The following is a 26,616-nucleotide window of genomic DNA, read 5'->3' as shown; positions in this document are numbered from 1 at the left end:
AGTGATGTTTAAGAGGAATACTTTTGAACAGTGATACCATGAAAAGGATTGTGAGTGTTCTTGACTAAGATGGTAGCCCGGTGAGTCAACAAAAGCTAGTAACTATAGTGAAGGGAAGTCCTACAACTCTGGTGATGAAGAGAACTTTAAGGATCCCTGCAACACTTCAGCCGAAGGCTAGAATGGGTGTCAAGGTTGACTACTTTGACACTCAAATTAACACAAGCGCTAGTTGGAGGGAAAATAGAGAAAACAGTAGAGAAGGGTTTGGATGCGTATATGCGTGTGTACTTGTGCCCACTGAGATGAGCCTCCATTTATACCTTGGCCCACGTTCGCATCATGGGTTGCCACATAAATCCTCACTCCACTATCCACGTCCCTCATACTTTCACATTCTCTGCTTATCTCAGAACCCACGTAAATCTTGAGGAGCTCTCGCAAATGTAGGATCGGAGGAGTTGGGAGACGAGAGTGATCGAGTTGAGGGAGCCAGTGAACCAAACCGGAGGTAGTTAGGTGAATCAGATTGGAGGAGTTTGTGGCACAAGGTGAGGGAGCCCGGGTGATCAGGACTAGAGGGACCAAGCTCAACTGGGGTAGAGTTTTCAAACTTCGACTTAGTTTTGTCTTGACTCAATCCAATCTTTTCAACTTACACCTTGGCTTGACTTTTGACAGAGAGACTTGACTTCTGACTTGACCTTACCATGTGGAGGCTTTACTATCTGCCACATTATAAGCCTCCCCATTGAGTTTATTCAAAGGAGGTTCGAGTGTGACTAATTGGACTAAAGTGTTGTTTCACCCACCTGTCGACTTGAACATTAGGGTTGATGTGGCCGAGTCACTTCACCACCATATCGTTGGATGACTCAAGAAATCTACGAGTTATGCATCATTAAAACTGATGATACGCGACATCGCATATCAAGGTTATGATCGGCTTATCACATCCGACCATCGATGTTACTGTGGTATGCCATTGACACATGTTGAGGTCATGCCGAGAGATCGGAGACAGTTGAGATTTTGTAGATCCAGAAGGCTGATCTGACAGTGGATCTGACTAATCTGCCTTGCTACCTTCGGATCAGACGACTAAAATTTTGCAATGCAACTTTATTAGGGTTGGTGACAGAAGAATGTTGTCGCATTCGACATCTTCTTCACTCTCTTATTCTCTTTGGTGATTCACAGTGTAAGTCTTCATTCCTGTACGCTTACTTATCTCATTGCCTTTCATTTCCATTTCTTCTTATCTCAAGTCTAGCCATGGCCTCCAAAAGCCCCTCCACTTTCTGGTATGAATCCATAGTATCCGATTTTAATAGAGGCGATTGGGACCAATTGCGATTTGAGATACCTACCGACCACCATCTTGTCATCCCAAATTCTCTTGACCAACCAACTTCATCACCTTCTTTGAGATTCAACTGTTAGGCGGCCTTCGATTTTCCATCCCGGGCTTCTTTTTTCAAGATCTCCTAGTACTTTCATATTCCTCTCCAGCAATTGGCTCATAACTCTTTTCGATTACTCTACAAGGTAGTCATCATATTTTACCTGTATGGAGTGCCCCTCACACCCTATGTCTTTCATTATTTCTTATATCCAAAGAAAGTGGAGGTCGGGGTCTTTAACTTCATGACAAGACCTTCTTGTAGCTTCTTAAGGAAGATCCTAACCTGACACAAGGGATGGAAGTCTCATTACGTATTTGTCCAACCTCTCACCCCTTTCATGAGGCCAACTGATTTAGAAATGCGAGTCCCCTAGGTCCATCAATGGATTTGGATTAAAATTCACTGATGGATTTAGAGAACTCCTATTGGACTCATTCCAACTCATGTAGGTTTCTGTAGTGTCCAGGAATCTAAATATGTCCTCTATTATCATCTTAAAGGAATGTTAATATTGCTCAAAAGGTTTAGAAAGTTACAAACTTTGTGCAAATTGGCACAGGGCTATAACTTTATGTAGGAAATTGAGGATTAGGATTGCTCATCATATTTACCTTCTACATAGTCCACATTTCATCTCATTATAAAATTTTAGAAATTCAAATCCCTTTGGTTTATAAATGGGTTTCAGTCAAAACTTATTGATGGATCTAGAGAGCTCCGATCGGATTCATTCTGAGTTATGTAGGTTTATGCAGTGCCCAAAAGTCTAAATATACCGTCCATTATCATCTTAAAGGAATCTCAACATTGCTCAAAAGGCTTATAAAGTTTTAGGCTTTGTGCCAATTGGCACAGGCCTATTACTTTGTGTAGAATGCTCAACTCTAGGATTTCTTACCATATTATCCCTTCTACGTATTTCACACTTCCATTTCATTATAAAATTTCAGAAATTTGAGTCTCTTAGGTCCATTAATAGGTTTCGATCAAAACTCATTGATAGACCTAGAGAGCCTTGATCGGACTCATTCTTACTCTTATGGATTTATTAGGTGAATCTGAGTCCAAATATAAGCTCTCATTTACTCTTTTAAATCTTTCCCGACGGTGCTTAAAATGATTTGAAATCTTCATAACACTGTGGTACTGGTTTCTAAAGATTAGCACCACAGTGTGATCAGAACCAATAATATAATGCTAGTTTCTGAAAACTAGCATCATTATGGTGTTGATATTTGAAAACTAGCACTACTGTGGTGTCGATCTTCAAAAACCAGCACCAACGTCTATTCGAGTTGACACATGACCATAATTTTACATGTCTTAGGACCAATATTGGACAGCATATATACTTTCTACACATTAACCTCTCCCATCTTATTTTAAGTTTTAGAAAATTCAAGTCCCCTAGATTCATCAATGGATTTCAATCAAAACTCATTAATGAACTTAGAGAGCTCCAATTTGACTCATTCTAACTCATGTAAGTTTTTGTAGTACCAAGCCGTCCAAATATGTCCTCTATTATCATTATAAAGGATTCTCAATATTGCTCAAAAGGTTTAGAAAGTTTCATATTTTGTACATAAGGGTAAAATTGAAAATAGATGCACTTTTGATCATTCTAAAAATTAGGTGTGTTTTCTTTTTTTAAGGTAAAATTAAACTTAAAGTACGCCCTTTAAAAAATTACCAGTATATCTATATAGACACAAAAGGCCTCCTTCACTAAGGATCTAGTGAATATTAAAAGGTATCTAGCCTGAATAACTTTTTTTTTTGTTATGAATAACAAAGGGATTCATCCACGTTTTTTTAAAAAGAAATGTACAGCTATCTTTTCTCTCTCAATACACACCCACACACAATCTCTCTTCCACTCAAGATCTATGAAGAGCTTCTTCCATGTAGCATGCACGAAGTTTAAGGCATACAATTTGACATAATTGTAAGCTAAAGGGGGAGACATCTAGTCAAATTGCTTCAATCTATGTTTAAATCTTTCATTTGCCTAATTCTTCCAAAAAAAAAAATTAACAGCAAGTCAATAACTAGCTAGAAAGCAAGCAACATGCACGTTGCTACCAAAAGAAGGGCATCGGATATGGTTGTTTTCTCCCTAAACCAAGAAATGGCAGGCATCTCTCAAACCAACAGGATTACAATAGAGCACCATGGATGATTTTAGAGGATTAGTCTTTTCCATCCGTTCTCATGTCCAATATACTCATCATTGTGCAAACAACATTATTGAGTTGATCATATTGAGATAAGCTTAAACAGACAATCACAAGCTTGTGTTGCCTTTGCTTCCAGGGAACTGGGTGCTCATGGTGGTGGAGGGATTAAGTTTATTTCACGAGTCAATGCTCTTTAGATAACCAGGAAACTGCTTGAGTTCTCTCATCTCGGCCATAGCATGAGGAGTCACAGGGGTTGGTATATTTTTCAATGAGATACCAGTAGCTGATTGGGAAGGTCCAGTTAAAACATGGTATTGTGATGCAAGACTGTTTTTTTGGAGGGAAAGATGGTGTGCACTTCACGCATAGATCCAGGAAGATCAGGCCAGTTAATAACACTAGGTTCTCCTTGGGAAATAGCTGCAGGAGGATAACTGGGTACATCAACCTTAGACAAAAAATTGATTTTCAGAGGTAAAGATGCATTAGTTTCAGGAAACATAGATGCAGGAGGACCTTGTGTGTTCAAAGGATCAAGCTTTTCCTGAGAAATGGTTGCAATTGGATAGCTTAGTAAATTGACATTTGGTATAAAGCTATGTTTTGGAGGAAAAGACACATGAGATCTGGGACTAATAGACACTGGAGGACCTACTGATCTCATAACAACAGTTTGTCCCTGAGAAATAGCTGTGGTTGAATAGCTCAGTAAATCTGCATACGATGGAAAGTTGGTTTTTAGCGGGAGAGATGCATGAGACTTAGGAAGAACAGATACTGTAGGATCAGTCCTTATAACACTAGATACACATTGGGAAATGGTTGCAGCTGGATAGCTTGGTAAATTAGCATGTGACCTATAGCTGCTTTTTGGAGAACAAGATGCATGACATTTGGGAAGAAGAGATCCTAGAGGAGCTATCCAGCTCGCCGCACTAGGTCCTCCCTGAGAACTGGCTGTGATTGGATTGTCTAGCAGCTTGTTAAAATTTGTGTTGACCTCTGGTAAAACACTTGTGTTGGTATTAGATGGTCCAACAGCAACCCTGACTGAAAGACTCTTTCCGTTGATCCTATACCCATTCATTCGGGTCATAGCTGCAGCAGCGCAGGCAGGATCAGTGTAGTGGACAAAACCATACCCCTTGCTTAAACCTGTGGTCTTATCTTTGATCACTGTTGCTTTGGATATGCATCCAAATGGCAAAAAGAGTTCTATTAGTTTATCTTCATTCACAGAGTGGGGAAGATAGCCTACAAATAGATTTGATAAACCATTCTCTTCTGAAGGCTTGTTGTCTGAACATGCCAAAGCATTGGATTGTTGATTGCCTATCAAGATTGGAATGGAACTAGGAATTGGGGGATGGATAAAAGGGGGAACTCCAATACAGCCTGCATCACCTAGGAAATTTTCACTTTTGCTTGTTCCAGGATTTGAAGCAGACAAGGGACAAGATGTAGTAGAATGCCCAGCTTGTCCACAGATGTCACACAGATGTGTTGTCTTTTGATCCTTTCCGTCAATTCTACGCTTATCCTTCATTTCTGCAAGCAGCCTCAAATTATCCATCTTCTGTTCATTCTTTGAGTCTTCCACAGGAACTAGCAACTTTTCTACAATCTTAACTGCAGCGTTGAGTGACAACTCTGTATGTGCCTCTATGTAGACATGCAAATCCTCATCCTTATCTGCCTCTGTCCTGATCTCATTATATCTCGAGGCTCTTCCTTCTCTAACAGAACCTTTACCTCTCATTGAAATCTTGGCTCCTGTTTCCATCTCCATTTTTTTTCTTGTGCTCCCCATGGGACCAATTAAAAGTCCAAGAAAATTGTAGTCAGGGTATTCTTTTTCTGGTATATAGATCTTCTTGTTAAATTTTTTAGAAAGAAAACTAAATGTAGGATTCTTCTTAATCAGCCGTGAAATGATCAGCTGTCGACTCTTAATGAGTTTTTTCCACACTTTGCTCTTACTTTGAAGCATTTGCTTATCTAAATCTTTGGGAAGAAGTAGGTTGTTGACGGGTACAAGATCATTCAACTTCTGGTTTATTTCAAGAAGCTGAGAGTTCAACTCCTCAATTTCTGGATCGGCAGAAGTAGCACCCGCAAAAACTTTGACAAAATTGGTAAAGTTTAGAAGATCCAGTGATCTTGATACAAGATCCTCATTAGACCATCTTGTCTTCCGTCTTTTAACTTTAGCAGCAGGATGATTATCGAGTAGCACATCATAGTCTTTATCCCATCTGCTGTGCCTTTCATTATCATAACTTCCCCTGTTCCCTTTTTCATAAGATAGCATCTCTAAATGTGACTCCTCGTTGAGTTTCTGCATCTTTTCCAAATTATCTAGGGTATTGTCCATTGATCTTATCCTCTTCTTGGAAAAGGAAAGGTTAGAGCCCATCTTATGCTTCTCATCAGCACCCTCTGCAGAAGTTTTAGGCTCAAATCTTTCTTGGTCGTAATCTTCAATGTGTAGCTCAATGTGTTCATCCTCCATCCCTTCTTCTTTATCACTCTCATTCTTTTCATCAGTTTCTGTGTCAATATACAAGTTACCATCATCTGTACCGATCTGACTTCCCATACTCGTGCTGGCTTTCAGAAGTTGCAGATCCTTTCTTAAAGCACCAACATAATAGAATGCCTGTCAAAATTAATCATGAATGTCAAAGCCATATTCTAACTCTACATATCAAGTTCTACATATTAAGTAAAGAACAAACACATTTACTGTATATCAGGAGACAAAAACAAACACACTACACTAATCAAGTAATCAATTTAGCTTGCACGCTGATTCAAACTAAACTTTACTAATTTTTTAGATCATAGACTACTCCATCATATCCTCCGCGTTTCTTCAACGAGAAACCTTAGACTTGTACCAATCTCAAGTAAAAGAGAAACAGTGTACATCTATACGGTGTTTGGCGCTAATGCAGTAAAACAGTTAGCATACTGAAATGGAAACAAAAGAAAAGATAAAGAGCTACGAAATGGAAAATATTAGTTCCCTTCAGAAATCAAATTACATGTAATCAATATAGTTTACTTACTGATTAGAAACAATATCCATCTATATAGATTTTTGCGCTAATTGAAATGGAGGCGAAAGCAAGGAAGAGATAAAGAGCTATGAAGCGGAAGATACTAGTTCTCTCTAGAAATCAAATAACAATGTGCCATAATCAGTTGCCGCACCTAAAAACAGTTTTTTCCCCCTTCTTCGACTGATTTGTACCAGCATCCGTAACGATGAATCGCCAAGAGCGATCAGCCGGCCGAGAAAAGCCCTAGAAACCGAGCGAGCAGCAAAAAGAAACGGAAAATACTTCAAGCAATCTTCGTAATCTATGCCAGAATAGTGCTGAACAAGCAAGAAGGAAAGCTAATTACTTCAATCGAAAGCTCTCCGCCTCCAGGATTCGCTCATCCCTCCATGAACCGGCAATAGCGCCCGGCCGAGTCGAGGCGATCGATGCGGCTGCTTCAACGTTAGGGCATCATCGGGGTTTGGATTTTTGGTTTAAATAAAAAATTTGATTCCAAAGTTAAGAACTAGGGGGCGCTTGGTACCTTGGTATATATTTGGTAATGAGAATGATAATATATTTTGATTGAGAGGTTAATGGTAATTGAAATAATTAGTAGATTAACAGTGCTTGGTATAGATATTAGTATGAATATTATTCTGATTAATGTTATTTGGTTTGACTTAAATTATGGAATGAGAATCAATTAAAATTTTCATTTTACAGTGAAATATAAAAATAATCACGAGTCATAGACAGAACCATTTTATTAAAAAAACGTAATATTGTAGCAACAACTCTGTCAATAGTCTTGCATAATCAAAACATCTACCACAATATCAAAAATGATAGAAGAAAAAAAGTATTCATCAAATTCAACGACATCACAAACACGTTATTCCAAGCAACTGAGTATAAAATCTTCAACTTTAGAGGGATTCAAACTGAACAATAACTCAACCTTCACAGGATATTTACAAATTACTTGAGCAACCTTGTATTTGTTCTTACCAACAAAACCATACTTATCCAACATCTCAAAAACTTGTGGCATTTTTGAGAATTTACCTTGAACCCAAGATGACATTGACTCAAAGTGTGAGCTAACAGTTTGCATAAATCCCTCAACCTAAGCACCAAGTAACTTAAAGTTAGAATCGACATTTTGCACAGCTGAAATCTTTGCCCTCTTCGAAACTTTTTGAACTTTGTCAACGGATGATTTCTTTTTCTCCTTAGAGTGAGATCATGAATACACTCCTGAGGATCATGGCTCATGAATTTATGGATCAAGTTATGAAGCAAGCAACAGGCAATGATAATACGAACTTGGGTTTGCATTGGAAAAATGAATGGGAAGCTAAGATTTTCCAACGACCCTTCAACACTCCAAAACACCTCTCAATAGCATTCCTTGTTCAAGAGTGCTTCATATTAAAATATTCTTCGGCTATCTCGGGACGACAACCTTCCCATTCATTGAGGTGATACCTATGCCCTTGATAAGGTGCGAGAAATCCATCTTAGTTGCAATATCTAGCATTGACCAAATAATAACAGCCTAAACTAAGGATACTAGTTAAATTAATAAATGCAAGTATTCCGGAAATCTGAAACTCTGTCATAATTCCAACTTCAAATAAAAAGTATTTGTTATTTACCTTGGGGGACTTTAAGACCCGATGATCTACTGATGGTATCACGAAATACCCAACCATCATGGGCGGAACCTTCCCACTCAGGTAACACATATGAATTGCATTTGTAGGCAACACACTCCTAACACATTTGTTGCAATCTCCCCTTTCTTGTGCAATAACGTTGATTTTCTTCTTTAGGGGGTGTCACTTGGATAAAAGTACCATCTAAAGCACCTAAGCAACCCTATAATAATTTTTAATTATAAGAATTATATAATGAAGAATTATAAGCAATTAAAAAATACTTACGTTAAATGGTTTCCATCTATCTTCTTCGTAGTCATCGCGTATCGGTTCAGGTTTCTTGAGCAATATGTTGTGCAGTTGTAAAATTGCTCGAAGATATAGATTGAAATGACGACTCACTGTCTCCCGACTTCATTTAAAAAAGGAGACTCATCATTCAATTTTTTTTTATGATGTGCCAATACGTAGACAAATAAGGTCACAATTTCATCAATGGTGGCATTTTTTGTGGCTTTTAAACCTCCAACATCTTGAACCATATCACACAATTGTTGGTGCAATCAACCTCTAGGGGTTCGATGTTTGACAATATGACCAAGGGTTGACCCAAACATGACTTGATATTTAGGAGAGAGAGAGAAGTCTAGTCAGGACTAGATGACTAGCAAAGGTAAGTCCTAACCAAAGGTTAGGCAAAGTGGAAGTCCCGGTGAGTGAAGTCGAGCCATGGTGAGTGAAGCTAGGTGATGGAAGTCCCGGTAAGTGAAGCAGGACCCTAGTGAGTGAAGTTAGGTGGTGGAAGTCCCGGTGAGTGAAGTCGGGCCCTAGTGAGTGAAGCTAGATGAAGGAAGTCCTAGTGAGTGAAGTCGGACCCTAATGAGTGAAGTTAGGTGGAGGAAGTCCTGGTGAGTGAAGTCAGGCTCTAGTGAGTGGAGCTAGATGGATGAAGTCCTGGTGAGTGAAGCTAGGCACTGGGAGTCCTAGTGAGTGAAGTTAGGCAATCCTAGAGAGGTAACTCTAGGTTTACTGTACTATTTTTTATCTACTGTGCTAACTCAGTGTTGCTAGGTCGACGGGCTGACCGGGTAGCTGGCATAAAGTCCAGACGGGTCGACAGGCTGACCGGACGTCTGGCAGGTAAGTTGAGGTAAGTCACTGGAGAGAAGTAACTGTGAGGATGCGCTCCCGGGAAGGGAACTTAGGCGCCGATTCAACTTAGAACCATTTCGGAACTCTAAGTTGAGATCCTAACTAGATTCCGGTCTCGGTGAGACGGAATCTAATTACTATTCTTTTTTAACTGTGCTAACACTTTGTTTTGTAAAGTAGGTTTGCATTTTTCCTTGGACTAACGTGTTCTTGCAGATTGCTGGAAAACAGAGGTCCGGGCGCCTGAAAGGGATCCGGGCGCTCGGAGTGCAAACTTTATCCCTGTCGCACGTCACCAAGTGGAGCACTTTGGTTGGCCGAGCTACGTGATACTCCAGGCACCCGGAAGGGATCCGAGCTCCCGAAGCCTCCTATATAAGGAGGATGCACCCTGGAGCAAAGAATCAACTCACGACTATATCTTCTAACGCTTGTGATTCTGCGCTGTGCTCCTGCGACGAAGCTTCTCCAACAACGCGCTAATTTCTTCTTCCTTACTGGTTGTCGGTATTTCATTTATTTTAGCGTTTCTGTACTTCAAATTTTGTAATCATCTTTTCGAACTGCTAGTGGATTGCCCAACGAAAGCACTTGACGAGTGCGGGCTTTGGAGTAGGAGTCGACCAAGGCTCCGAACCAAGTAAAACGATTTTTGTTAGCGTTGTGATTCTACTTTTCCGCTGCTTACTCTACGATAACTTTTTTTGATCGATATTCACCCCTCCCCTCCTCTATCGAATTTCATGATCCAACAAGTGGTATCAGAGCAGGTACCACTCTGAATTGGTGCAACCACCAATCGAGCAAGGGGGGTTCTTTTTAAAAGTAAAATAGATATCGTTTGGGTTTAAAAAATATCCTTACGCCTTTCGTTTTTTCTCTCCAAAACCGTGTTTGAAAATTTTATTTTTATCTTTTCACCATTGGTCGGTATTAGTGAAATATCGTATTCTCAAAAATCTGTAATAATATTTTTTAAAAAATATTTTATTATCTTTTTTAAAAATAAATAAATATTTTCCCCCACGCATATTTCTTTATCTCCCGCATTGCTTACCCCAAGACCAATCTTGGAAATTGTTTCTTATCTATTTTGTTTGCATATACCAATGTCTATTAAAAAAGGACAGAGCATCCAGAACCACCACCATATGATCAAGAAGATTTCAACTACTGGAGGCGAGGAATGAAATGTTTCTTAGGAAGTCTGAATTTTGATAATTGACTGATATTGAGAAAATCTTCTCAGGACTTAGAATTGAACGAAAATGTAAGTAAACTTATTTTTAATATTTTACCTAACAATGTTTTATGCAGACTAGAAAAGTACAAGAATGCATATGAGCTTTGGACCCAGTTGATCAAGCTTCACGAGGAGCCGATGAAACTAGAGGATCAAGTCGAACTAGAGTTCGGATCTGAGTCCGAATCCTCAGAGTCATCTCAGAATCAGACCAAATAAGCTTTATAGCCTTAATGGCACAAGAAGAGGTGGAAGGATCTGAATCAGAGTTAGAACAAAGTCAGAATTCGAATCTGAATTGACGGTGGACAAGGAGGAGAATCCTAACAAGGATTCTAAAGGTAAATTTGAAAATTCAAAATTTAAATATCATTTAATATGTTTTAAATGCAGTGAAAGAGACATTACAAAAGTAAATGCCCCACCTATAAGACTCGAACAACACAACCAAAGGTAAAGGAGAAGTAGACACCTAAAGTTCAAAAAAGGAAGGAGCAGATTTAATGCTTTAATTGCAAAAAGATAGATCACTACAAACTTCAATGCCCAGAAAGAAGACCCAAGGATCCAGGAGGAACAAAGGTTAGTAAGTTTACTATACACGACAATCCAATTTTTTCTACACATATTAGTAAATTAGATAATTATCATTACTTTAGGTTGGATTTATCTCAACAATTAGATATGCATGCTGAACCAAATAAATTAACTAATAAAAATCTAAACAATAATTTAGAATATAATTCTTTAATCTTTAAAATTTCATATTCAAGGTTTAGAAAATTAGAAAACAAATCAATCTTTTGAAAAATAAAATTTATAAATAAGAACAGATAATTAAATCATTAAATCTAGACTTGAATTATAAGTCTAAACCAAATCTAAGATATAATCAAGTATCTTTTGATTATGAAATTAATCAATAGATATAATTCAAACAATTTAATCAATTTAAATTTTAAATTAATAAAAACTTAAACATGAAATACACTCATTTAAAGAAGGGCAATTTGACCAATTTAATTAATTCAAAATTAAATTAAAACTTAAATTGACTTAAAAATAAAACTTAAATTGAATTAAAATTAAAACTTAAAGCTTAAATTTAAATTAAAAATTAAACATTAAATCTTAACTAAAACCAATCTTAATTATACAAAAATATTAAAAGAAAAATCAATAATTTAGGAGGATACTTCAGAATAATTTGCACCTCCAAAACTAATTTACCCGATAGGGTAACCAAAAACTAACCTACCCGGCAGGGTAATTAGGACTAATTTAAAAAGGGACAATAGTTTAACTTGACCTATGGTACTGGTGAAGTTTTGGATGATAGTACGTTAGGGAAACTATGTCTATGCATGTCTAGGAAGATATTGCTTCGACCTGGTGCATTTGACTTAGTGAAACTAACCGAAGGTACCCCTTACAGATCCTAACTAGTTGAACCAAAGTTTTGCACTAAATTCAGTGGATAGGACTATTTGGAAAACCTCAAAGGCATGGTTATTCTAATGATGTTCAAGTGACTCACCATAGCGCAGAAGTTTATCCAGAGAATACCTATTTGTTGAATCCAAAACTAAACCTGAATCTAACACAAAGTTAAACCAAACCCTGAAACTGAATCTAACTCATCTCACAAAAATTATAGGTTTCCCTGATTGAAAATCTAGATCGGGTGAGATGACTAAGGACTTCGAATCGAATCAAACCAAATTGAATCGAATCGAACCAAATTAAATCTAATAAAATCTAACTAAAATTGAATTAAAATTAAACTAAATCAAATTGAAAGTTCAATTTCAAATTATTTTAAAATTAACTTATTTTAAAAATTAACTTTAACTTTAAAAAAAATTATCTTAAAAATCATCTTAAAAATTATTTTAAAAATTATCATAAAAATCATCTTAAAAATTATTTTAAAAATTATCCTAAAAATTATCTTAAAAATTATTTTAAAAAATAACTTAAATTTTTTAAAAAAAATATTATCTTAAAAATTATTTTAAATATTATTTTAAAATTTATTTTAAAAATTATTTTATTTTAAAAAATATTTAAAAAATTATCTTAAAAATTAAATTTAATTTAAAATTATTTTAAAAATTATCTTAAAAGTTATTTCAAAAATTATTTTTAAAATTAATTTAACTTAAAAATTAGTTTAATCGAAAAGGTATTTTAAAAAATTATAAAATTAACTTAAAAGTATATTATATAAATTATTTAAAAAATTAAATTAAATTTAAAAACTATTTTAAAAATTATTTTTAGTTTAACTTAAAAACTATATTAAAAATTATTTTAAACTAACTTAATCAAAACAAAAACAAAAATTAAAAATCAAACTTAAAAACAACTTAACTAAAAATTAAATTAAATTTAATTTAATTTAATTTAAAATTTACTAAATTAAATTAAATTAAAATAATTAAATTATGTTAAACTTAAAACTTAAATTAAGTTAAAAATTAATTAAATTTTTTTTAATCTACTAATTTGTTAACTTTGTTTTTAAAAAAACCTAAATAAATTTAACTTCGAATCAATACTGACTTCAAACTTAATTAATCCTACTTAAATTAAACAAAAAAATGAAATAAATATTATGACTAAGAATGTCATTAAATTAACTCAATCAATTAATACAAAATTTAAGTTGTTTTAATCAAATAAGTATTAAATTGAGTTAATAAAAAATTATTGCATTTAACTTGAAACTTAAATGAAAATTATAATAAGGATGTAGAATTAATACTTATGAAAATAGTATACTAAACATTAGTGTTATTGATCCCAATCTCTTTAACACACTTACGTAGACACATGTGCTAAAGCCTTGAAATTGACTTCAGGGGGAATGTTGACTTTAGGAGGAGTGTTGATTTCAGGGGCAGTGTTAACGTTAGGGGAGGTGCTTTTGAAATCTTTTGACAAATTATTTTTATAAATTTTTTTTGAAAAACCCTCTCACACTTTATTTGAAAAATATTCTTAAAATATTTTCAAAACTTTTTTAATCATTTTGAAAACTATTTTACAAATTACTTTCTAATTTGTTTATATAAAAAAAAACACTCTATGTTTTTCAAAAATTATTTTGAATTAACATATTTTGAAAAATTATTTTGTTATTTAGCAAACATTTTAAAACTTAAGTTGACAATATCTTCTTAAAAGGTTTTGGTGCACAATCACTTTTAAATTTTTTTTATTGGAAAATATTTTGAAAACTCACCTTCAAACTTTGTGTTCTTTTAATTTGGATCAACCGCCTAGACACATAGGAAGTTTTACTTGTGGTTAACAAGAAATCCTAAGAATGTGTCAAGTTAAGGGGGAACTCTAATTGAAAGACTAAAAGTAATCTTTAAAAATTACTTTTGCAAATCTTTGAAACTAAGTTTGAAAAATTATTTTCATAATATTTTACAAAATTTCTCTTTGCTTTACAATTTTTTGTGAAAACACATTGAAAAATAGTTTGAAAATGCACTATCAAAAGGTTACTTAAACTTTCAAAAGTTATTAATTGTGAAAACTCACTTTTGTCACTTAGAAAATTTGTTTAAAAGTTACTTAGAAGTTTTTTTTTAAGCCTTAATTTTAAAAATTCTCTTTACTTAAGTTTTCTTTGATGTTTACTTAGAAATTTTTTCCTCAGTCATTTTAAAATATACGTTGAAAGATATTTTTGCAAAAACTTTGGAAAGTTTTTCACACATTGTTGGTGCAAAACCTAATAGAAACTAACCTTAAGTTCATATCCTTTAAATGTGTGCCAAAGGGGGAGAGTGATATCTTAAGTTAGAAAATTCTTAAGTTAGAAAAGTTAAAACATTCCTAAACTCTCTCAAACTTTTTCAAATTTCTTAAATCTTGAGAATTAACCCTTAAAGACCCAAGCCTAACTTAAGAAAATTATCAAACATCAAAAAGGGAGGAGATTATTGGTGCAATCGACTTCTAGGGTTTCGATGTTTGATAATATGACCAAAGGTTGACCCAAATAGGACTTGATGTTTGGGAGAGAGAGAGAAGACTATTCAGGACTAAATGGACTAGCAAAGGTTGTTGGAACCCCAAGGTTGTTTTGGTGTGATCAACATGTTAGCGGAAGATTGCTCGGAGAGCAAGAGACGCAGCTAGCGAGAAGGTCGACGACCGAGGGACGTAGACTGCGGATGAGTACGCTGGCGGACGAGAAGGAAACACGCGGCAATTTCGAGGGACGAGAAGCCGGAGGGAAGCCCGCTCGAGAAGACCGGAAGTTGGGTTCGGGTGAGCCCTTTTCCGGATGGCAAAGATCACCCAAGTGAGCGGATCCTGAGGAGAAGAACCGGACCGAGGCGGGACTGAACCAGATAAGAGGTCCCGGACGAAAAAGTCAACGGCTGTTGACTTTGGGCTCCGGGGCACCCAGAACAGTCCGGGGCGCCCGGAGCAGCCCGGGGCGCCCGGAACCCTTCCGGGCGCCCGGACCCAGTATTTTCGCCAAATCGAGTCAAAACTCGATCTGAACGTTGGGGGATAAGATTTATCCCCCCCAGGGCGCCCGAAACCCTTCCAGGCACCCCGACCAAGGCTATAAATATAGCCTTGGTCCAGAAGCTTTTCAAAAAATCAGAACTCACGCTTTTCTTTCAAACACTTGTACGCTTTCTGTAGTTAGCTTCTATTGTGCGCTTCAACTTTGTAAGAGGCTTCTTCGCCTGAAGGAGAAATTCTAGTGCGATCATCTTTCTTGGATTAACAACCTTCCCGGTTGTAACCAAGTCAAAACCTGGTGCCTCGTTTTCTGTTTTGATCTTAGTTTATTGCTTTGATTATTTTTACAAGTGTCAGTTTAAGAGTTCGAGAAGGGTTGGTTTGTGTTTTGATTTCTGCAGGGCTATTCAACCCCCCTTCTAGCCGGCCCAACGGTCCTACAAGTGGTATCAGAGCCAAGACGCTTCAGGAGGACTAACCGCCGAACGAAGCAACGCGATGACCGGACCAAGCATCCACCCGCAGAAATATGAAGGGGACTTCGCTACCTGGAAAAAACTGATGCAGGTATTTCTTACTACAGATATTGAATTATTTTTAACAATGAAATTTGTCTTTGAAGCTCCAGAGGACAAGGAAATAGATAAATGGACAAAAAAGGAGCAGGCTGACTTCGTGGCGAACGGCAAAGCAGAGTACCATCTGCTAAGTGTCCTTCCGCCTCAAGAAGTCAACATGATCGGTAAATATAACTCCGCAAAGGAACTTTGGGAGAAGTTCCTCGAGCTGCATGAAGGTACGTCCGAAGCCAAGCTCGCTAGACGAGATCTGCTTCGCAATCAGCTCACCAGCCTGCGACTTGGGGAAGACGAGACAGTCGTACATCTGCACTCCAGAATAAAAGAAATCATCACCGGACTCACGAATCTCGGAGAAGAGGTAAGTAACCGAGATTCGCTCAGGTACGCTTTAAATTCCTTCCCTAGAAATTCAAAATGGGCATCACTAGTAGATACATTTTACATTTCTAAAGATTTAGAAAAGACTTCATTAGAAGAATTCTTTTCAACATTTGAAGTGCATGAGTCAAGATGTGCAGGAATGAAGGAGCCTAAAAACAACGTCGCCCTCAAAGCCTCAAGAGACGAACCAGAATCTGAATCCTCTCTCGACGACGAGGAAATGGTAATGATGGTAAGAAGATTCAAGAAACTTTGTAAATCCAGATCTACTAACCATCCGCAGGGAAAGAAGAGAAGAACGATCCGCTGCTACCACTGCGACGAAGAAGGGAACGTCAAGGACAACTGCCCCAAGCTGAAGAACAAGGACAAGGAGAAGGGTAAGAAGTCTATCCAAAAGCGAAAAGCCCTAAAGGCGACGTGAGACGATACATCGTCCGAATCGAAAGTCGAAGCTTTCTCCGGACTCGCACTGATGGCGAGTCATCAAGACGACGACTGCTATTCAAGCTCTTCCGAAATGAGCATTGAGAGCATCGATGAAGGGGGAGACACGTCAGAAGAAAGCAGCAGCTCAGGGGGAGAAACGGACAACGAGATCGACAAGGTAAGTCAGGTACGATCTCTTCCTCCCGATAAAATGTTTAAATTCGTTAAACTTTTAACAAAAGATTGCTGCAAGTTAGAAAGTGAAAATAAAAATTTAAAAGTAATTCTAGCTAAATCTTGTCCCTTAGAAGAATTAGATAAATTAAAACTAGCAAATGAACAATTGAAACTTGAAAATGATGATTTGAAAATTCAAGTAGATAACTTGAAAAACTATGCATGTTCATCTAAAACTAATTTTAGAAGATTTAATAATTTAAATTGGTACTTTAAATATCACCCGAGACAAATTAAGAATATTTCAAGAAAATATATCCCTAAAAATTTTTTGGTTAATCCAGTAGGTTGGAACCTATATTGGGTTCCGAAGTCATGCTTAAATTAATTTTAAAATTAAAATTAGCGCTTTAAGTGAGAAAATTAAACAAAGAATTTCTTTATGAGGCTTTGTCAAGGAAGTGGTTGTTGCTCCAATAACCAAGAAGGCCTAGTGCCTCGCCACGACCTGGAAGCCAAAATATTGAAATAAATGTTTAATTAACTTACTAATAAAGCATTAATACAAGAATTTATTAGTGCTTTAAAAAGGATTTTTCAAAATATTTTATTTCAATTTAGAAATTTTTTAATTGACTTAGTCATTTGTTTTAAAAAAAATATATGCTTAAATATTCTCAAAAATCATTCTTTCTTAAGTTAAAAGATTTTCTGAAATTAGAAATTTATGCTCAAATTACTTAGAAATTTTTTCCTAAATCAGAAACTTAGAAAAAAATTTTTAAGTTAGAAATATTTCTCAAAATAATTCTTGCAAAAAGCTTAAAATTATTTTTATGAATTTATTTTAAATATTTTTTCAAATTTACTAAATCTTTAATCCTTAGATTATTTTTCTTGGAACCCCATTTTTTGTGATCAAAGGGGGAGAAGGGAAAGTATAAGTCTAGGGGGAGGTAGATAGATTTAATTTTTTCTATCTTTTTGTACTTAAATTGCATATTAAGTTAAGTTACTTAATTTTATTTAAAGTCTATTTTACCCTATCTTAACTTGGGTTGATCACACCAAAAAGGGGGAGATTGTTGGAACCCCAAGGTTATTTTGGTGTGATCAACATGTTAAGTTAGGTCCTGTGTGTCTCTAACCTTGTGTCTAAGTGTGCAGGAGCTTAGGAACACAGGTAGTCGAGCGGAAGACGCAGCTAGCGAGAAGGACGGCAGTCCGAGGGACGAGGTGCTGCGGAAGAGTACTCCGGCGGACGAGAAGGAAGCGCGCGGTGGTTCCGAGGGACGAAAGCCGGAGCGGAAGATTGCTCGGAGAGCAAGAGACGCAGCTAGCGAGAAGATCGACGACCGAGGGACGTAGACTGCGGATGAGTACGCTGGCGGACGAGAAGGAAACACGCGGCAATTCCGAGGGACAAGAAGCCGGAGGGAAGCCCACTCGAGAAGACCGGAAGTTGGGTTCGGGTGAGCCCTTTTCCGGATGGCAAAGATCACCCAAGTGAGCGGATCCGGAGGAGAAGAACCGGACCGAGGCGGGATTGAACCAGATAAGAGGTCCCGGACGAAAAAGTCAACGACTGTTGACTTTGGGCTCTGGGGCGCTCGGAACAGTCCGGGGCGCCCGGAGCAGCCCGGGGCGCCCGGAGCAGCCCGGGGCGCCCGGAGCCCTTCCGGGCGCCCGGAACCCTTCCGGGCGCTCGGACCCAGTATTTTCGCCAGATCGAGTCAAAACTCGATCTGAACGTTGGGGGATAAGATTTATCCCCCCAGGGCACCCGGAACCCTTCCAGGCGCCCCGACCAAGGCTATAAATATAACCTTGGTCCAGAAGCTTTTCAAAAAATCAGAACTCACGCTTTTCTTTCAAACACTTGTACGCTTTCTGTAGTTAGCTTCTATTGTGCGCTTCAACTTTGTAAGATGCTTCTCCGCCTGAAGGAGAAATTCTAGTGCGATCATCTTTCTTGGATTAACAACCTTCCCGGTTGTAACCAAGTCAAAACCTGGTGCCTCGTTTTCTGTTCTGATCTTAGTTTATTGCTTTGATTATTTTTACAAGTGTCAGTTTAAGAGTTCGAGAAGGGTTGGTTTGTATTTTGATTTCTGCAGGGCTATTCAACCCCCCCTTCTAGCCGGCCCAACGGTCCTACAAAGGTAAGTCATAACCAAAGGTTAGGCAAAGTGAAAGTCCCGGCGAGTGAAGTCGGGCGCTAGTGAATGAAGCTAGGTGGTGGAAGTCCCGGTGAATGAAGTCGGGCCCTAGTGAGTGAAGCTAGGTGGAGGAAGTCCTAGTGAGTGAAGTCGGGCCCTAGTGAGTGAAGCTAGGTGGAGGAAGTCCTGGTGAGTAAAGCCAGACCCTAGTGAGTGAAGCTAGGTGGATGAAGTCATAGTGAGTGAAGCCAGGCAATGGAAGTCCTAGTGAGTGAAGCTAGGCAATGGAAGTCCTAGTGAGTGAAGCTAGGCAATGCTAGGGAGGTAACCCTAGGTTTACTATACTATTTTTATCTACTGTGCTAACTCTGTGTTGCTAGGTCGACGGGCTGACCGGGTAGTTGGCACAAAGTCCAGACGGGTCAACGGACTGACCGGACATCAGATAGATAAGTTGAGGTAAGTCACTAGAGGAGAGTGGTTGTGAGGACGTGTTCCCGGGAAGGGAACTTAGGCGTCGATCTAACTTAGAACCATTTCGGAACTCTAAGTTGAGATCCTGACTAGATTCCAGTCTTGGCGAGACGGAATCTAATTATTATTCTTTTTTAACTGTGCTAACACTTTATTTTGCAAGGTAGATTTGCATTTTATCTTGGACTAACTTTTTCTTACAAGTTGCTGGAAAATAGAGGTCTGAGCGCTCGGAAGGGATCCGGGCGTCCGGAGTGCAAACTTTATCCCCGTCTCACATCGCCACGTGGAACACTCTGGTTGGTCGAGCTACGTCACACTCCAGACGCTCGGAAGGGATTCGGGCACCCGGAGCCTCCTATATAAGGAGGATGCGCCCTGGAGCAAAGAATCAACTCACGACTACATCTTCTTACGCTTGCGATTCTGCGCTGTGCTCCTGCGACGAAGCTTTTCCGACAACGCGCTGATTTCTTCTTCCTTACTTGTTGTCGGTATTTTATTTATTTTAGCGTTTCTATACTTCAAATTTTGTAATCATCTTTTCGAACTGCTAGTGGATTGCCCAACGAAAGCACTCGACGAGTGCGGGTCTTAGAGTAGAAGTCGACCAAGGCTCCGAACCAAGTAAAACAGTTCTTGTTAGTGTTGTGATTCTACTTTTCCACTGCTTACTCTATGATAACTTTTTTCGATCGATATTCACCCCCCCTATCGACTTTCATGATCCAACAACAATATCCTGAATGTTCTCCTATCCATTCAAAGTTCACTAATACTTATTTCATCGCTCTCTTTTGTAAGGTTGAATATCCATTTTACACGTGCAATTGATTTGTCCTCCCTACTTTTTATTTGACAAATCCTACTTTGACGATATGCAAGTATTGCAATTTGATAAAGTATGGCAACCAAACAACCCATGAGCATTCCATACATATTCCACAAAGTGCATAATAATCTACGTCTTCTATAGTTTAACAGTGGTCGTGCCATGTTTATTTACATCATATAACAACTAATGTCACTAATAATAAGTCAGAACTGAAACCATACATGAATAAATATCAAACAGCTCATGCATACAAGAATAAATATGGAACCAAATCATAACAATGCTCAACATTTCAGATAAAAACATATAACCTCATTGACTCATGTCTCCTACCTAGAAAATTGGGTTTAAACAGTGGCTTATGTTAAACCAAGGTATAGAAAAGTGGTATAAATTTAGGCCATAATTAAATAGTTTGTATGTTTTTTTCTTTTTCTTCTGTGATTTCTTTACTTTTTTGCATTATTAGAATTTACTGGATTATGTATTTATAATTCTTGGTCTAAATTTGTTCACCACTGTCCTAAATATCAGGCCTTAGAAATTCAATTGAAATGATCTATTTCACAAAGGCAATTAGAAATCAAATAAAGAGAAGAGAACTTCTTGTCCATTTGTTCATCAGGAATAGGCAAGTACTGTGAAACATTGATTCATCGTCGTAGATTACTAGAAGCAAGAGTATGTTATCTAATGCTTTCTCAAATAGATCCATAGATGGATCTTTCAATCCTAATGCTTTATCCGAATTATCAGTATTTATCAAATTTCTTTCTTATATAACTGAACATTATCAGATCAAATGGCAAAGGTAGTTTAAGGTAGCCTATTTGTATGAATTGTGAACATACCAGACAACGAAAGCACTTACACTTTTTAAAAAAAGAAGCAACTATTATTTATTTGTCAACAACTACTTTTGAAGGCTAGACAACTCCACTGTAACAACCAAACAATGCACCTATCAATAAGAGCAACTTTAGAATATTCAGTTAAAAAGATTTTTGCAGTAAAAGCATAAGCAATGAAGAAAATTAACTAATTGTTAAATATGACATAGAGAAAAGAAACTTGCCACAACTTACAAGGGTTGGCTGAGAGGAAGAGGCGTGGGCGGCCGAGCAGGAGGAGGAGGAGGAGGAGGAGAGGGGGGTCGGCCGAGCAGAAGGGGGAGAAGAAAGGGGGTGGCCAAGAGGTAGAGGCGTGGGTGGCCGGGGAAGAAGAAGCACGAGCCAGCGGTCAGTTGGGGAAGCAGGGTCGTGAGTGGGGGGGGGGGGGGGGGGCAACTACCGGGGAAACAGACCCGCGGGCAGGGTTGGGGAAGAAGAAGCGCAGGCGGCCGGTCGGCCGACCGGGGAAACAGAGTCGTGGGCGGGGTTGGGGAAGAAGAAGCGCGGGTGGGGTCGGAGAAGAAGAAGCACCGACGATCGGGCGAGCATCCCGGGAAGCAGAATCGTGGGTGGGTCGACAAACGGAGCAGAGACTCGGCGGCGAGCGAGGAAGAAAGGCGCTGAGATGAAACACGAAAAGCAAAAGAAAAGAAAAAGAAGGAAAAACTCGGAGGAGAGGGGCTAGGCCGTCTAAAAAAACCACACAAATAGGGAGGAATGAGTTTAACGATAACCTAGGGGGTGGGTTATGAAATTAGGGGTATCAAATCCATATTTTGATTCTGATTCCCATCTACCAAACATCAAGAATGGGAATGAAACAAATTTCATTCCTATTCCAGCATCCTAAACCCATCTACCAAGTGTAGGGACCTTTGTGCCCGTTAGAGGGGGGTGAATAGCGGCTCGTCGCGCTTGCGTCGGTTTGCTTCGTCTTAATAATGTGCAGCGGAATACAAAGAGACAAATACTCACAACGTTAACAACTAGGATTTACTTGGTATCCGCCTCAAAATGAGGTGATTAATCCAAGGATCCACACACGACATGCTATCTCCACTATGAAACACTCCTTCTCGATCGCAGCCGGAGGCGGAGAAGCTTCGTACAAACTCACACACAACACAAACACAAATACAAGAAGAAACCCTAGGAATACAAGTGAATACCCTTTCTTCTTGCTACTTGTTGTTGTCTCTTGAACCTTGAAGATGCTCCTCAAGTGCCTTCAAGAACTGGCGTGAGTGTTGGAGAAATCGCCGTGAGAATCGCTGTAAGCTCGCAGGAGAAGAACGCAAAGTTCTGCGGAGAAAACGCTCCGCCCAGGCTTTAAACAATGCTCCCAATCGATCCAATCCATCCCCAATCGATTGTCATGTCAGCACCACTCCATCGCGGTCGTCCATCACCTGCATCCTGCCCAACGGTCGAATCCCAATTGATCGATCGATCGATTGGGAACATCTGAATCGATCGGTGGATCGATTCAGAAGCTTTCTGTGTTCTCACAATCGCGCGAGAACTCCCCTGCCCAATCTATCGGTTGATCGATCGGCAGCTCCCAATCGATTGACCGATTGATTGGGAAAGCCTCTCCTTCGCAGCACACTTCAATCGATCAGCTGATCGATTGGACCCTGGTTCAATCGATTGCCCGATCGATTGACCAGCCTGGACTTGACTCAAACTCAAGTCCAAAGTCTCTAACCCAACTTCCGGTCAACCGTGACTTGTTGAATCTCCATGCCTAGTATTTGGCCACACCCGACCAACCTTGAACTAGCTTTCTAGCCTCCTCCATCAACCTTACGTCCCTCGGATATCTCCCCATCCTTCACGCCCTGCCTTCAAGAGCTTCTTTCGGCCTCATCCTAGTTGTCGAGTTCTTCTTGCCAAGTCACACTAGGACTTACCTTGTCAAGACCACATGCATGGACTTACACTCTTTGCCAAGATCACACTTAGACTTTCCAATTATCTGGCTCCTCACCAAGACTTTCCAATTGCCTGGCTCCGCGCCAGGACTTTCTTATGCCTAGCTCCTCACTAGGACTTTCTCGTTGCCTGGCTCCTCACCAGGACTTTCCCCTGCCTAGCTCCTCACTAGGACTTTACTACTACCTAACTTCCAGTTAGGACTTCCAAACGCCTAACCTCCAGTTATGACTTACCCAATCAAGTCTCCTGTCATCCCTGACTTACTTGACTTGTCTTCTTATCAACCTGGTCAACCCTTTGACCATCTCCATAACCGGACGATTGCTCCAGCAATCTCCTTATATTGTCAATCTCCTTATATTGTCAAACATCAAAACTCAAATCCCGACTCAAGCTTGACTCAACTCAAGCTTAGTCAAATTGGTCAAACTTGACCACAGGGAATTGCCCCAACACCAAGCACTTCCTAAATTTTTATGACCCATTGATATTTAGCCTTTTATCTATATATATTTACCGTAGCAATACCCCGTCAGAATTAAAGAAATCACAAATTTATCCCTCTAGTAGAGGCAGAGTGTAATCGAACTAAGATAAGCCAAATAGTAAGAGACTTGAGTTAGGGCTCGGTTCGTTATCTCTAAGCTAGAGCTCAGCTCGAGTTTGATTCGAGTTTTAGTTCTTAAGCTCGAGCTCGACTCGTAATAAAATTAAATACCTCGAGTTCGGTTCGAAAAAAGCTTTTTTAAAATTTAAACGAACTTAGTTCGAGCTCGTTTAAGATAATTAGCTATAATAATTAATAAATATTATTATATTTATTATTTATATGATATTTAATTTTTTTATATATAAAATAAGATAAATGTGCCTCTTATCGAACACATTCACAAGCCTCTAAATGAACATGTTCACAAACTCATGAACCAAATACTGTTAAGCTTGAACTTGGCTCGATAATATTTTCAAGCTCGAAATTAGGCTCGAGCTCAGCTTGTTATCTTAATCGAACGAACTTTTTTTTTTAGCCAAGACCCAAAGAGCTTGCAAGTGGCATGTCTTGACTCATTTACACCTCTAAGTACAGTATGCATGCATTATCTCTCTCTTCTGACACATACATGTATCTGATACATACATTACCTCCTACATAATTATAGTAGCTACAGTTTCATAGTCGTTACAGCTATAATTATTTTTCATGTTGTACAACAACAGTTTCATAGCTGCTATAACTATAATTGTTTCTCATGTTGTAGTAGCTATAATTGCATAGCTGCTATAATTACTACAAACCTATAGTTGCTATTATTGTGTAGTAAACTTCCAAAGACCATAACTTTGACTTAAATATCAGAATGCGACGTTTTTTTTAATTATAGATTTTTGAATGAACTTCGATCTAAAAAAAATATCGTCTCATTATGATATCCGAGTCAAAAGTTATGACATCTAAGGAATGATACCATACCCGACCTTATGTGAGAGACCGTGGGTGACATATGATGTGAGGGATTTGATGTGGTCAAAATCCAATTTTTTATCCAAATATTATAATGAGACGATCTTTTTTTTTAATCAAAGCTCGTTTAAAGATCTATAATTAAAAAAAAATATCTCATTCTGATATCCAAGTTAAAAGTTATGGTCTTAGGAAGTTTAATATACTGTTGTAGCAGTTATAGGTTCGTAGTAGTTATAGCAGCTACGCAACTATAATTGCTACAATATGAAAAACAATTATAGTTGTAACAACTATGAAAGTGTAGCTACTATAATTGCGTAGGAGGTAATGCATGTGTAAGATACATGTATGTGTCAGAAGAGAGAAACAATTAGAGCTGTCAATTTGGGTTGAATATGTCGGATTGGCTCGTCCCGCCAAATAATTTAAGTGAATTCGGTTGAAATTTTATCAACCCAAGTCAATCGCAGCCGACTTACCTATGCTCACGACAGGCTTGGGTTGACCCGTAGGTTGAGAAACACATGTAAGTCAAGTTTTATGTCAATTTATTATCTTTCTTTATAATAATTTTGAAATAGAATAGTATTTTTCATCAAACATGAGTACTTATTTGTATCCATTTATATTTAAAATACCTGTTTATGAATTTATTTGATTGATGAAATATTTCTAAAGTGAAACATTGAAGATATGAATTTTTTTTTTATTATTTTTTAAAAATTTTAATGGGTCTGTGGGGTTAGCCCGCCTAACTCACAACATGCCTTAGATTGGATTAGGTCAGAGATTTCATAACCCGTCAAGATGATAGACCGGTCTATCTCGCCCGACCACGGGTTAGCTCGTCTAATAGCTCTAGAGACAATACATGCATACTATACAAGAGAGACATATATATAATTTCTTTAATTCTGACGATGCACTACTACGCTAAAAAAATATTAAAAAAGATGATGGGGCGTGACTATAGTGAAATCGTGCACTCGTCATGCAAGAATCGTCAAACATGGTGTGTGTATATATATATAATAATAGTGGGCTTATACATTTATTTTTTAGGTTTATCATTGGTATCTCCTCAGTATATCTATAATAACTCTTGATGTGCAGGTGATGTGAAAAAAAAAAAAAATCTGTTTTTTATTTACCATTGGATGCCCTTATTAGTTATGTTTAACGCCTTTTTTTGCAAAATGATCCCCCAGTTTCTATTTGAGAAAATTCCACTTTAGCCCAAAATTTGTTAAACTTCAGAAATCATCCTTAATTTTGTTTCTACTTTTGATCTAAAGAACAATTATTGTTTTACTATTAGAATCAAAGAACCATTATTATGTCCATTTAATGTTAAAATCTATTCAATTAAATTAATTGAGTTTGGTGCCACTAAACCATCAAAGCTTCTTTTTAAAACATTTGATTTTTTGTTTTTGTGGTACACAAATTATTTTAATTAATATTTTAATCACATATTGATTTAAAAATCAATTTCAATAACTTGCACAAGGTTTCTTTTATTATTTTTAAATTTAAAATATTTCTTTTAAAATATAAAATAATCTGAATATTTGATATTATGCATTTATTAGACAGGGAAATTTATTTTATCTACACTGATGAACGGACGTGTTTAAAATTATAAAATTTTTAAAAGACATAATTAACTGTTAGATTTTTTCTTAAAAATATATTTATTTTTAATTTTATCCTTCCAATCGACTACTGTGTCACAAGCTAAGTTAAAGAAAATGTTGGTTTTTAAAATTCACTATGTTATGCTGTTCTTGAACAGAAAGGGTAAAATAAAAATAAAAATATATATTTTTAAAAATTTTGAAAATTAATTGTATTGTTTGAAAATTAATAATTTTAGTTTATTTTCATAAATTGTGCAGTGTTTTAACTTGGGATGATTATTGGATTAATCCAATATATAAATTAATTGAATTAATCAAAAACTAATTTAATATTTGTTAATTGAATCGAATTGAATTAAAATTTTAATAAAATCAAATTTAAAATTTATTATTTCAATTAACACAATTAGCTCAATTTATTTAAAAAATAATTTAAAAATTTATATTAAATTAAT

General features: G+C 37.4%; 1 protein-coding gene across 2 annotated transcripts; it reads right to left on the bottom strand.

Moving 5' to 3' along the window:
- Window positions 1–3,188: 3,188 nt before the first annotated feature.
- On the bottom strand, window positions 3,189–7,151 carry LOC121976590 (splicing factor-like protein 1). Of its 2 annotated transcripts, XM_042528814.1 has the most exons (3): window positions 7,001–7,151; window positions 6,806–6,897; window positions 3,189–6,248 (listed from the first exon to the last, which is right to left on the bottom strand). In XM_042528814.1, the coding sequence occupies exon 3, from the start codon at window positions 6,186–6,188 to the stop codon at window positions 3,891–3,893; it is 2,298 nt and encodes a 765-aa protein (XP_042384748.1). In that variant the 5' UTR covers window positions 6,189–6,248; window positions 6,806–6,897; window positions 7,001–7,151; the 3' UTR covers window positions 3,189–3,890. The 2 variants fall into 2 exon arrangements, with proteins under 2 accessions (XP_042384748.1, XP_042384749.1); XM_042528815.1 differs by lacking the exon at window positions 6,806–6,897.
- Window positions 7,152–26,616: the final 19,465 nt, after the last annotated feature.

The sequence above is a fragment of the Zingiber officinale genome, chromosome 4B (genome assembly GCF_018446385.1).
Source record: "Zingiber officinale cultivar Zhangliang chromosome 4B, Zo_v1.1, whole genome shotgun sequence".
NCBI classification, from domain to species: domain Eukaryota; kingdom Viridiplantae; phylum Streptophyta; class Magnoliopsida; order Zingiberales; family Zingiberaceae; genus Zingiber; species Zingiber officinale.
This window is presented reverse-complemented; position numbering and strand designations above follow the sequence as displayed.

Excerpts from the sequence above, each read along its gene's own strand:
- LOC121976590 (XM_042528814.1), bottom strand. The coding sequence starts at position 6,188 with ATGGGAAGTCAGATCGGTACAGATGATGGTAACTTGTATATTGACACA.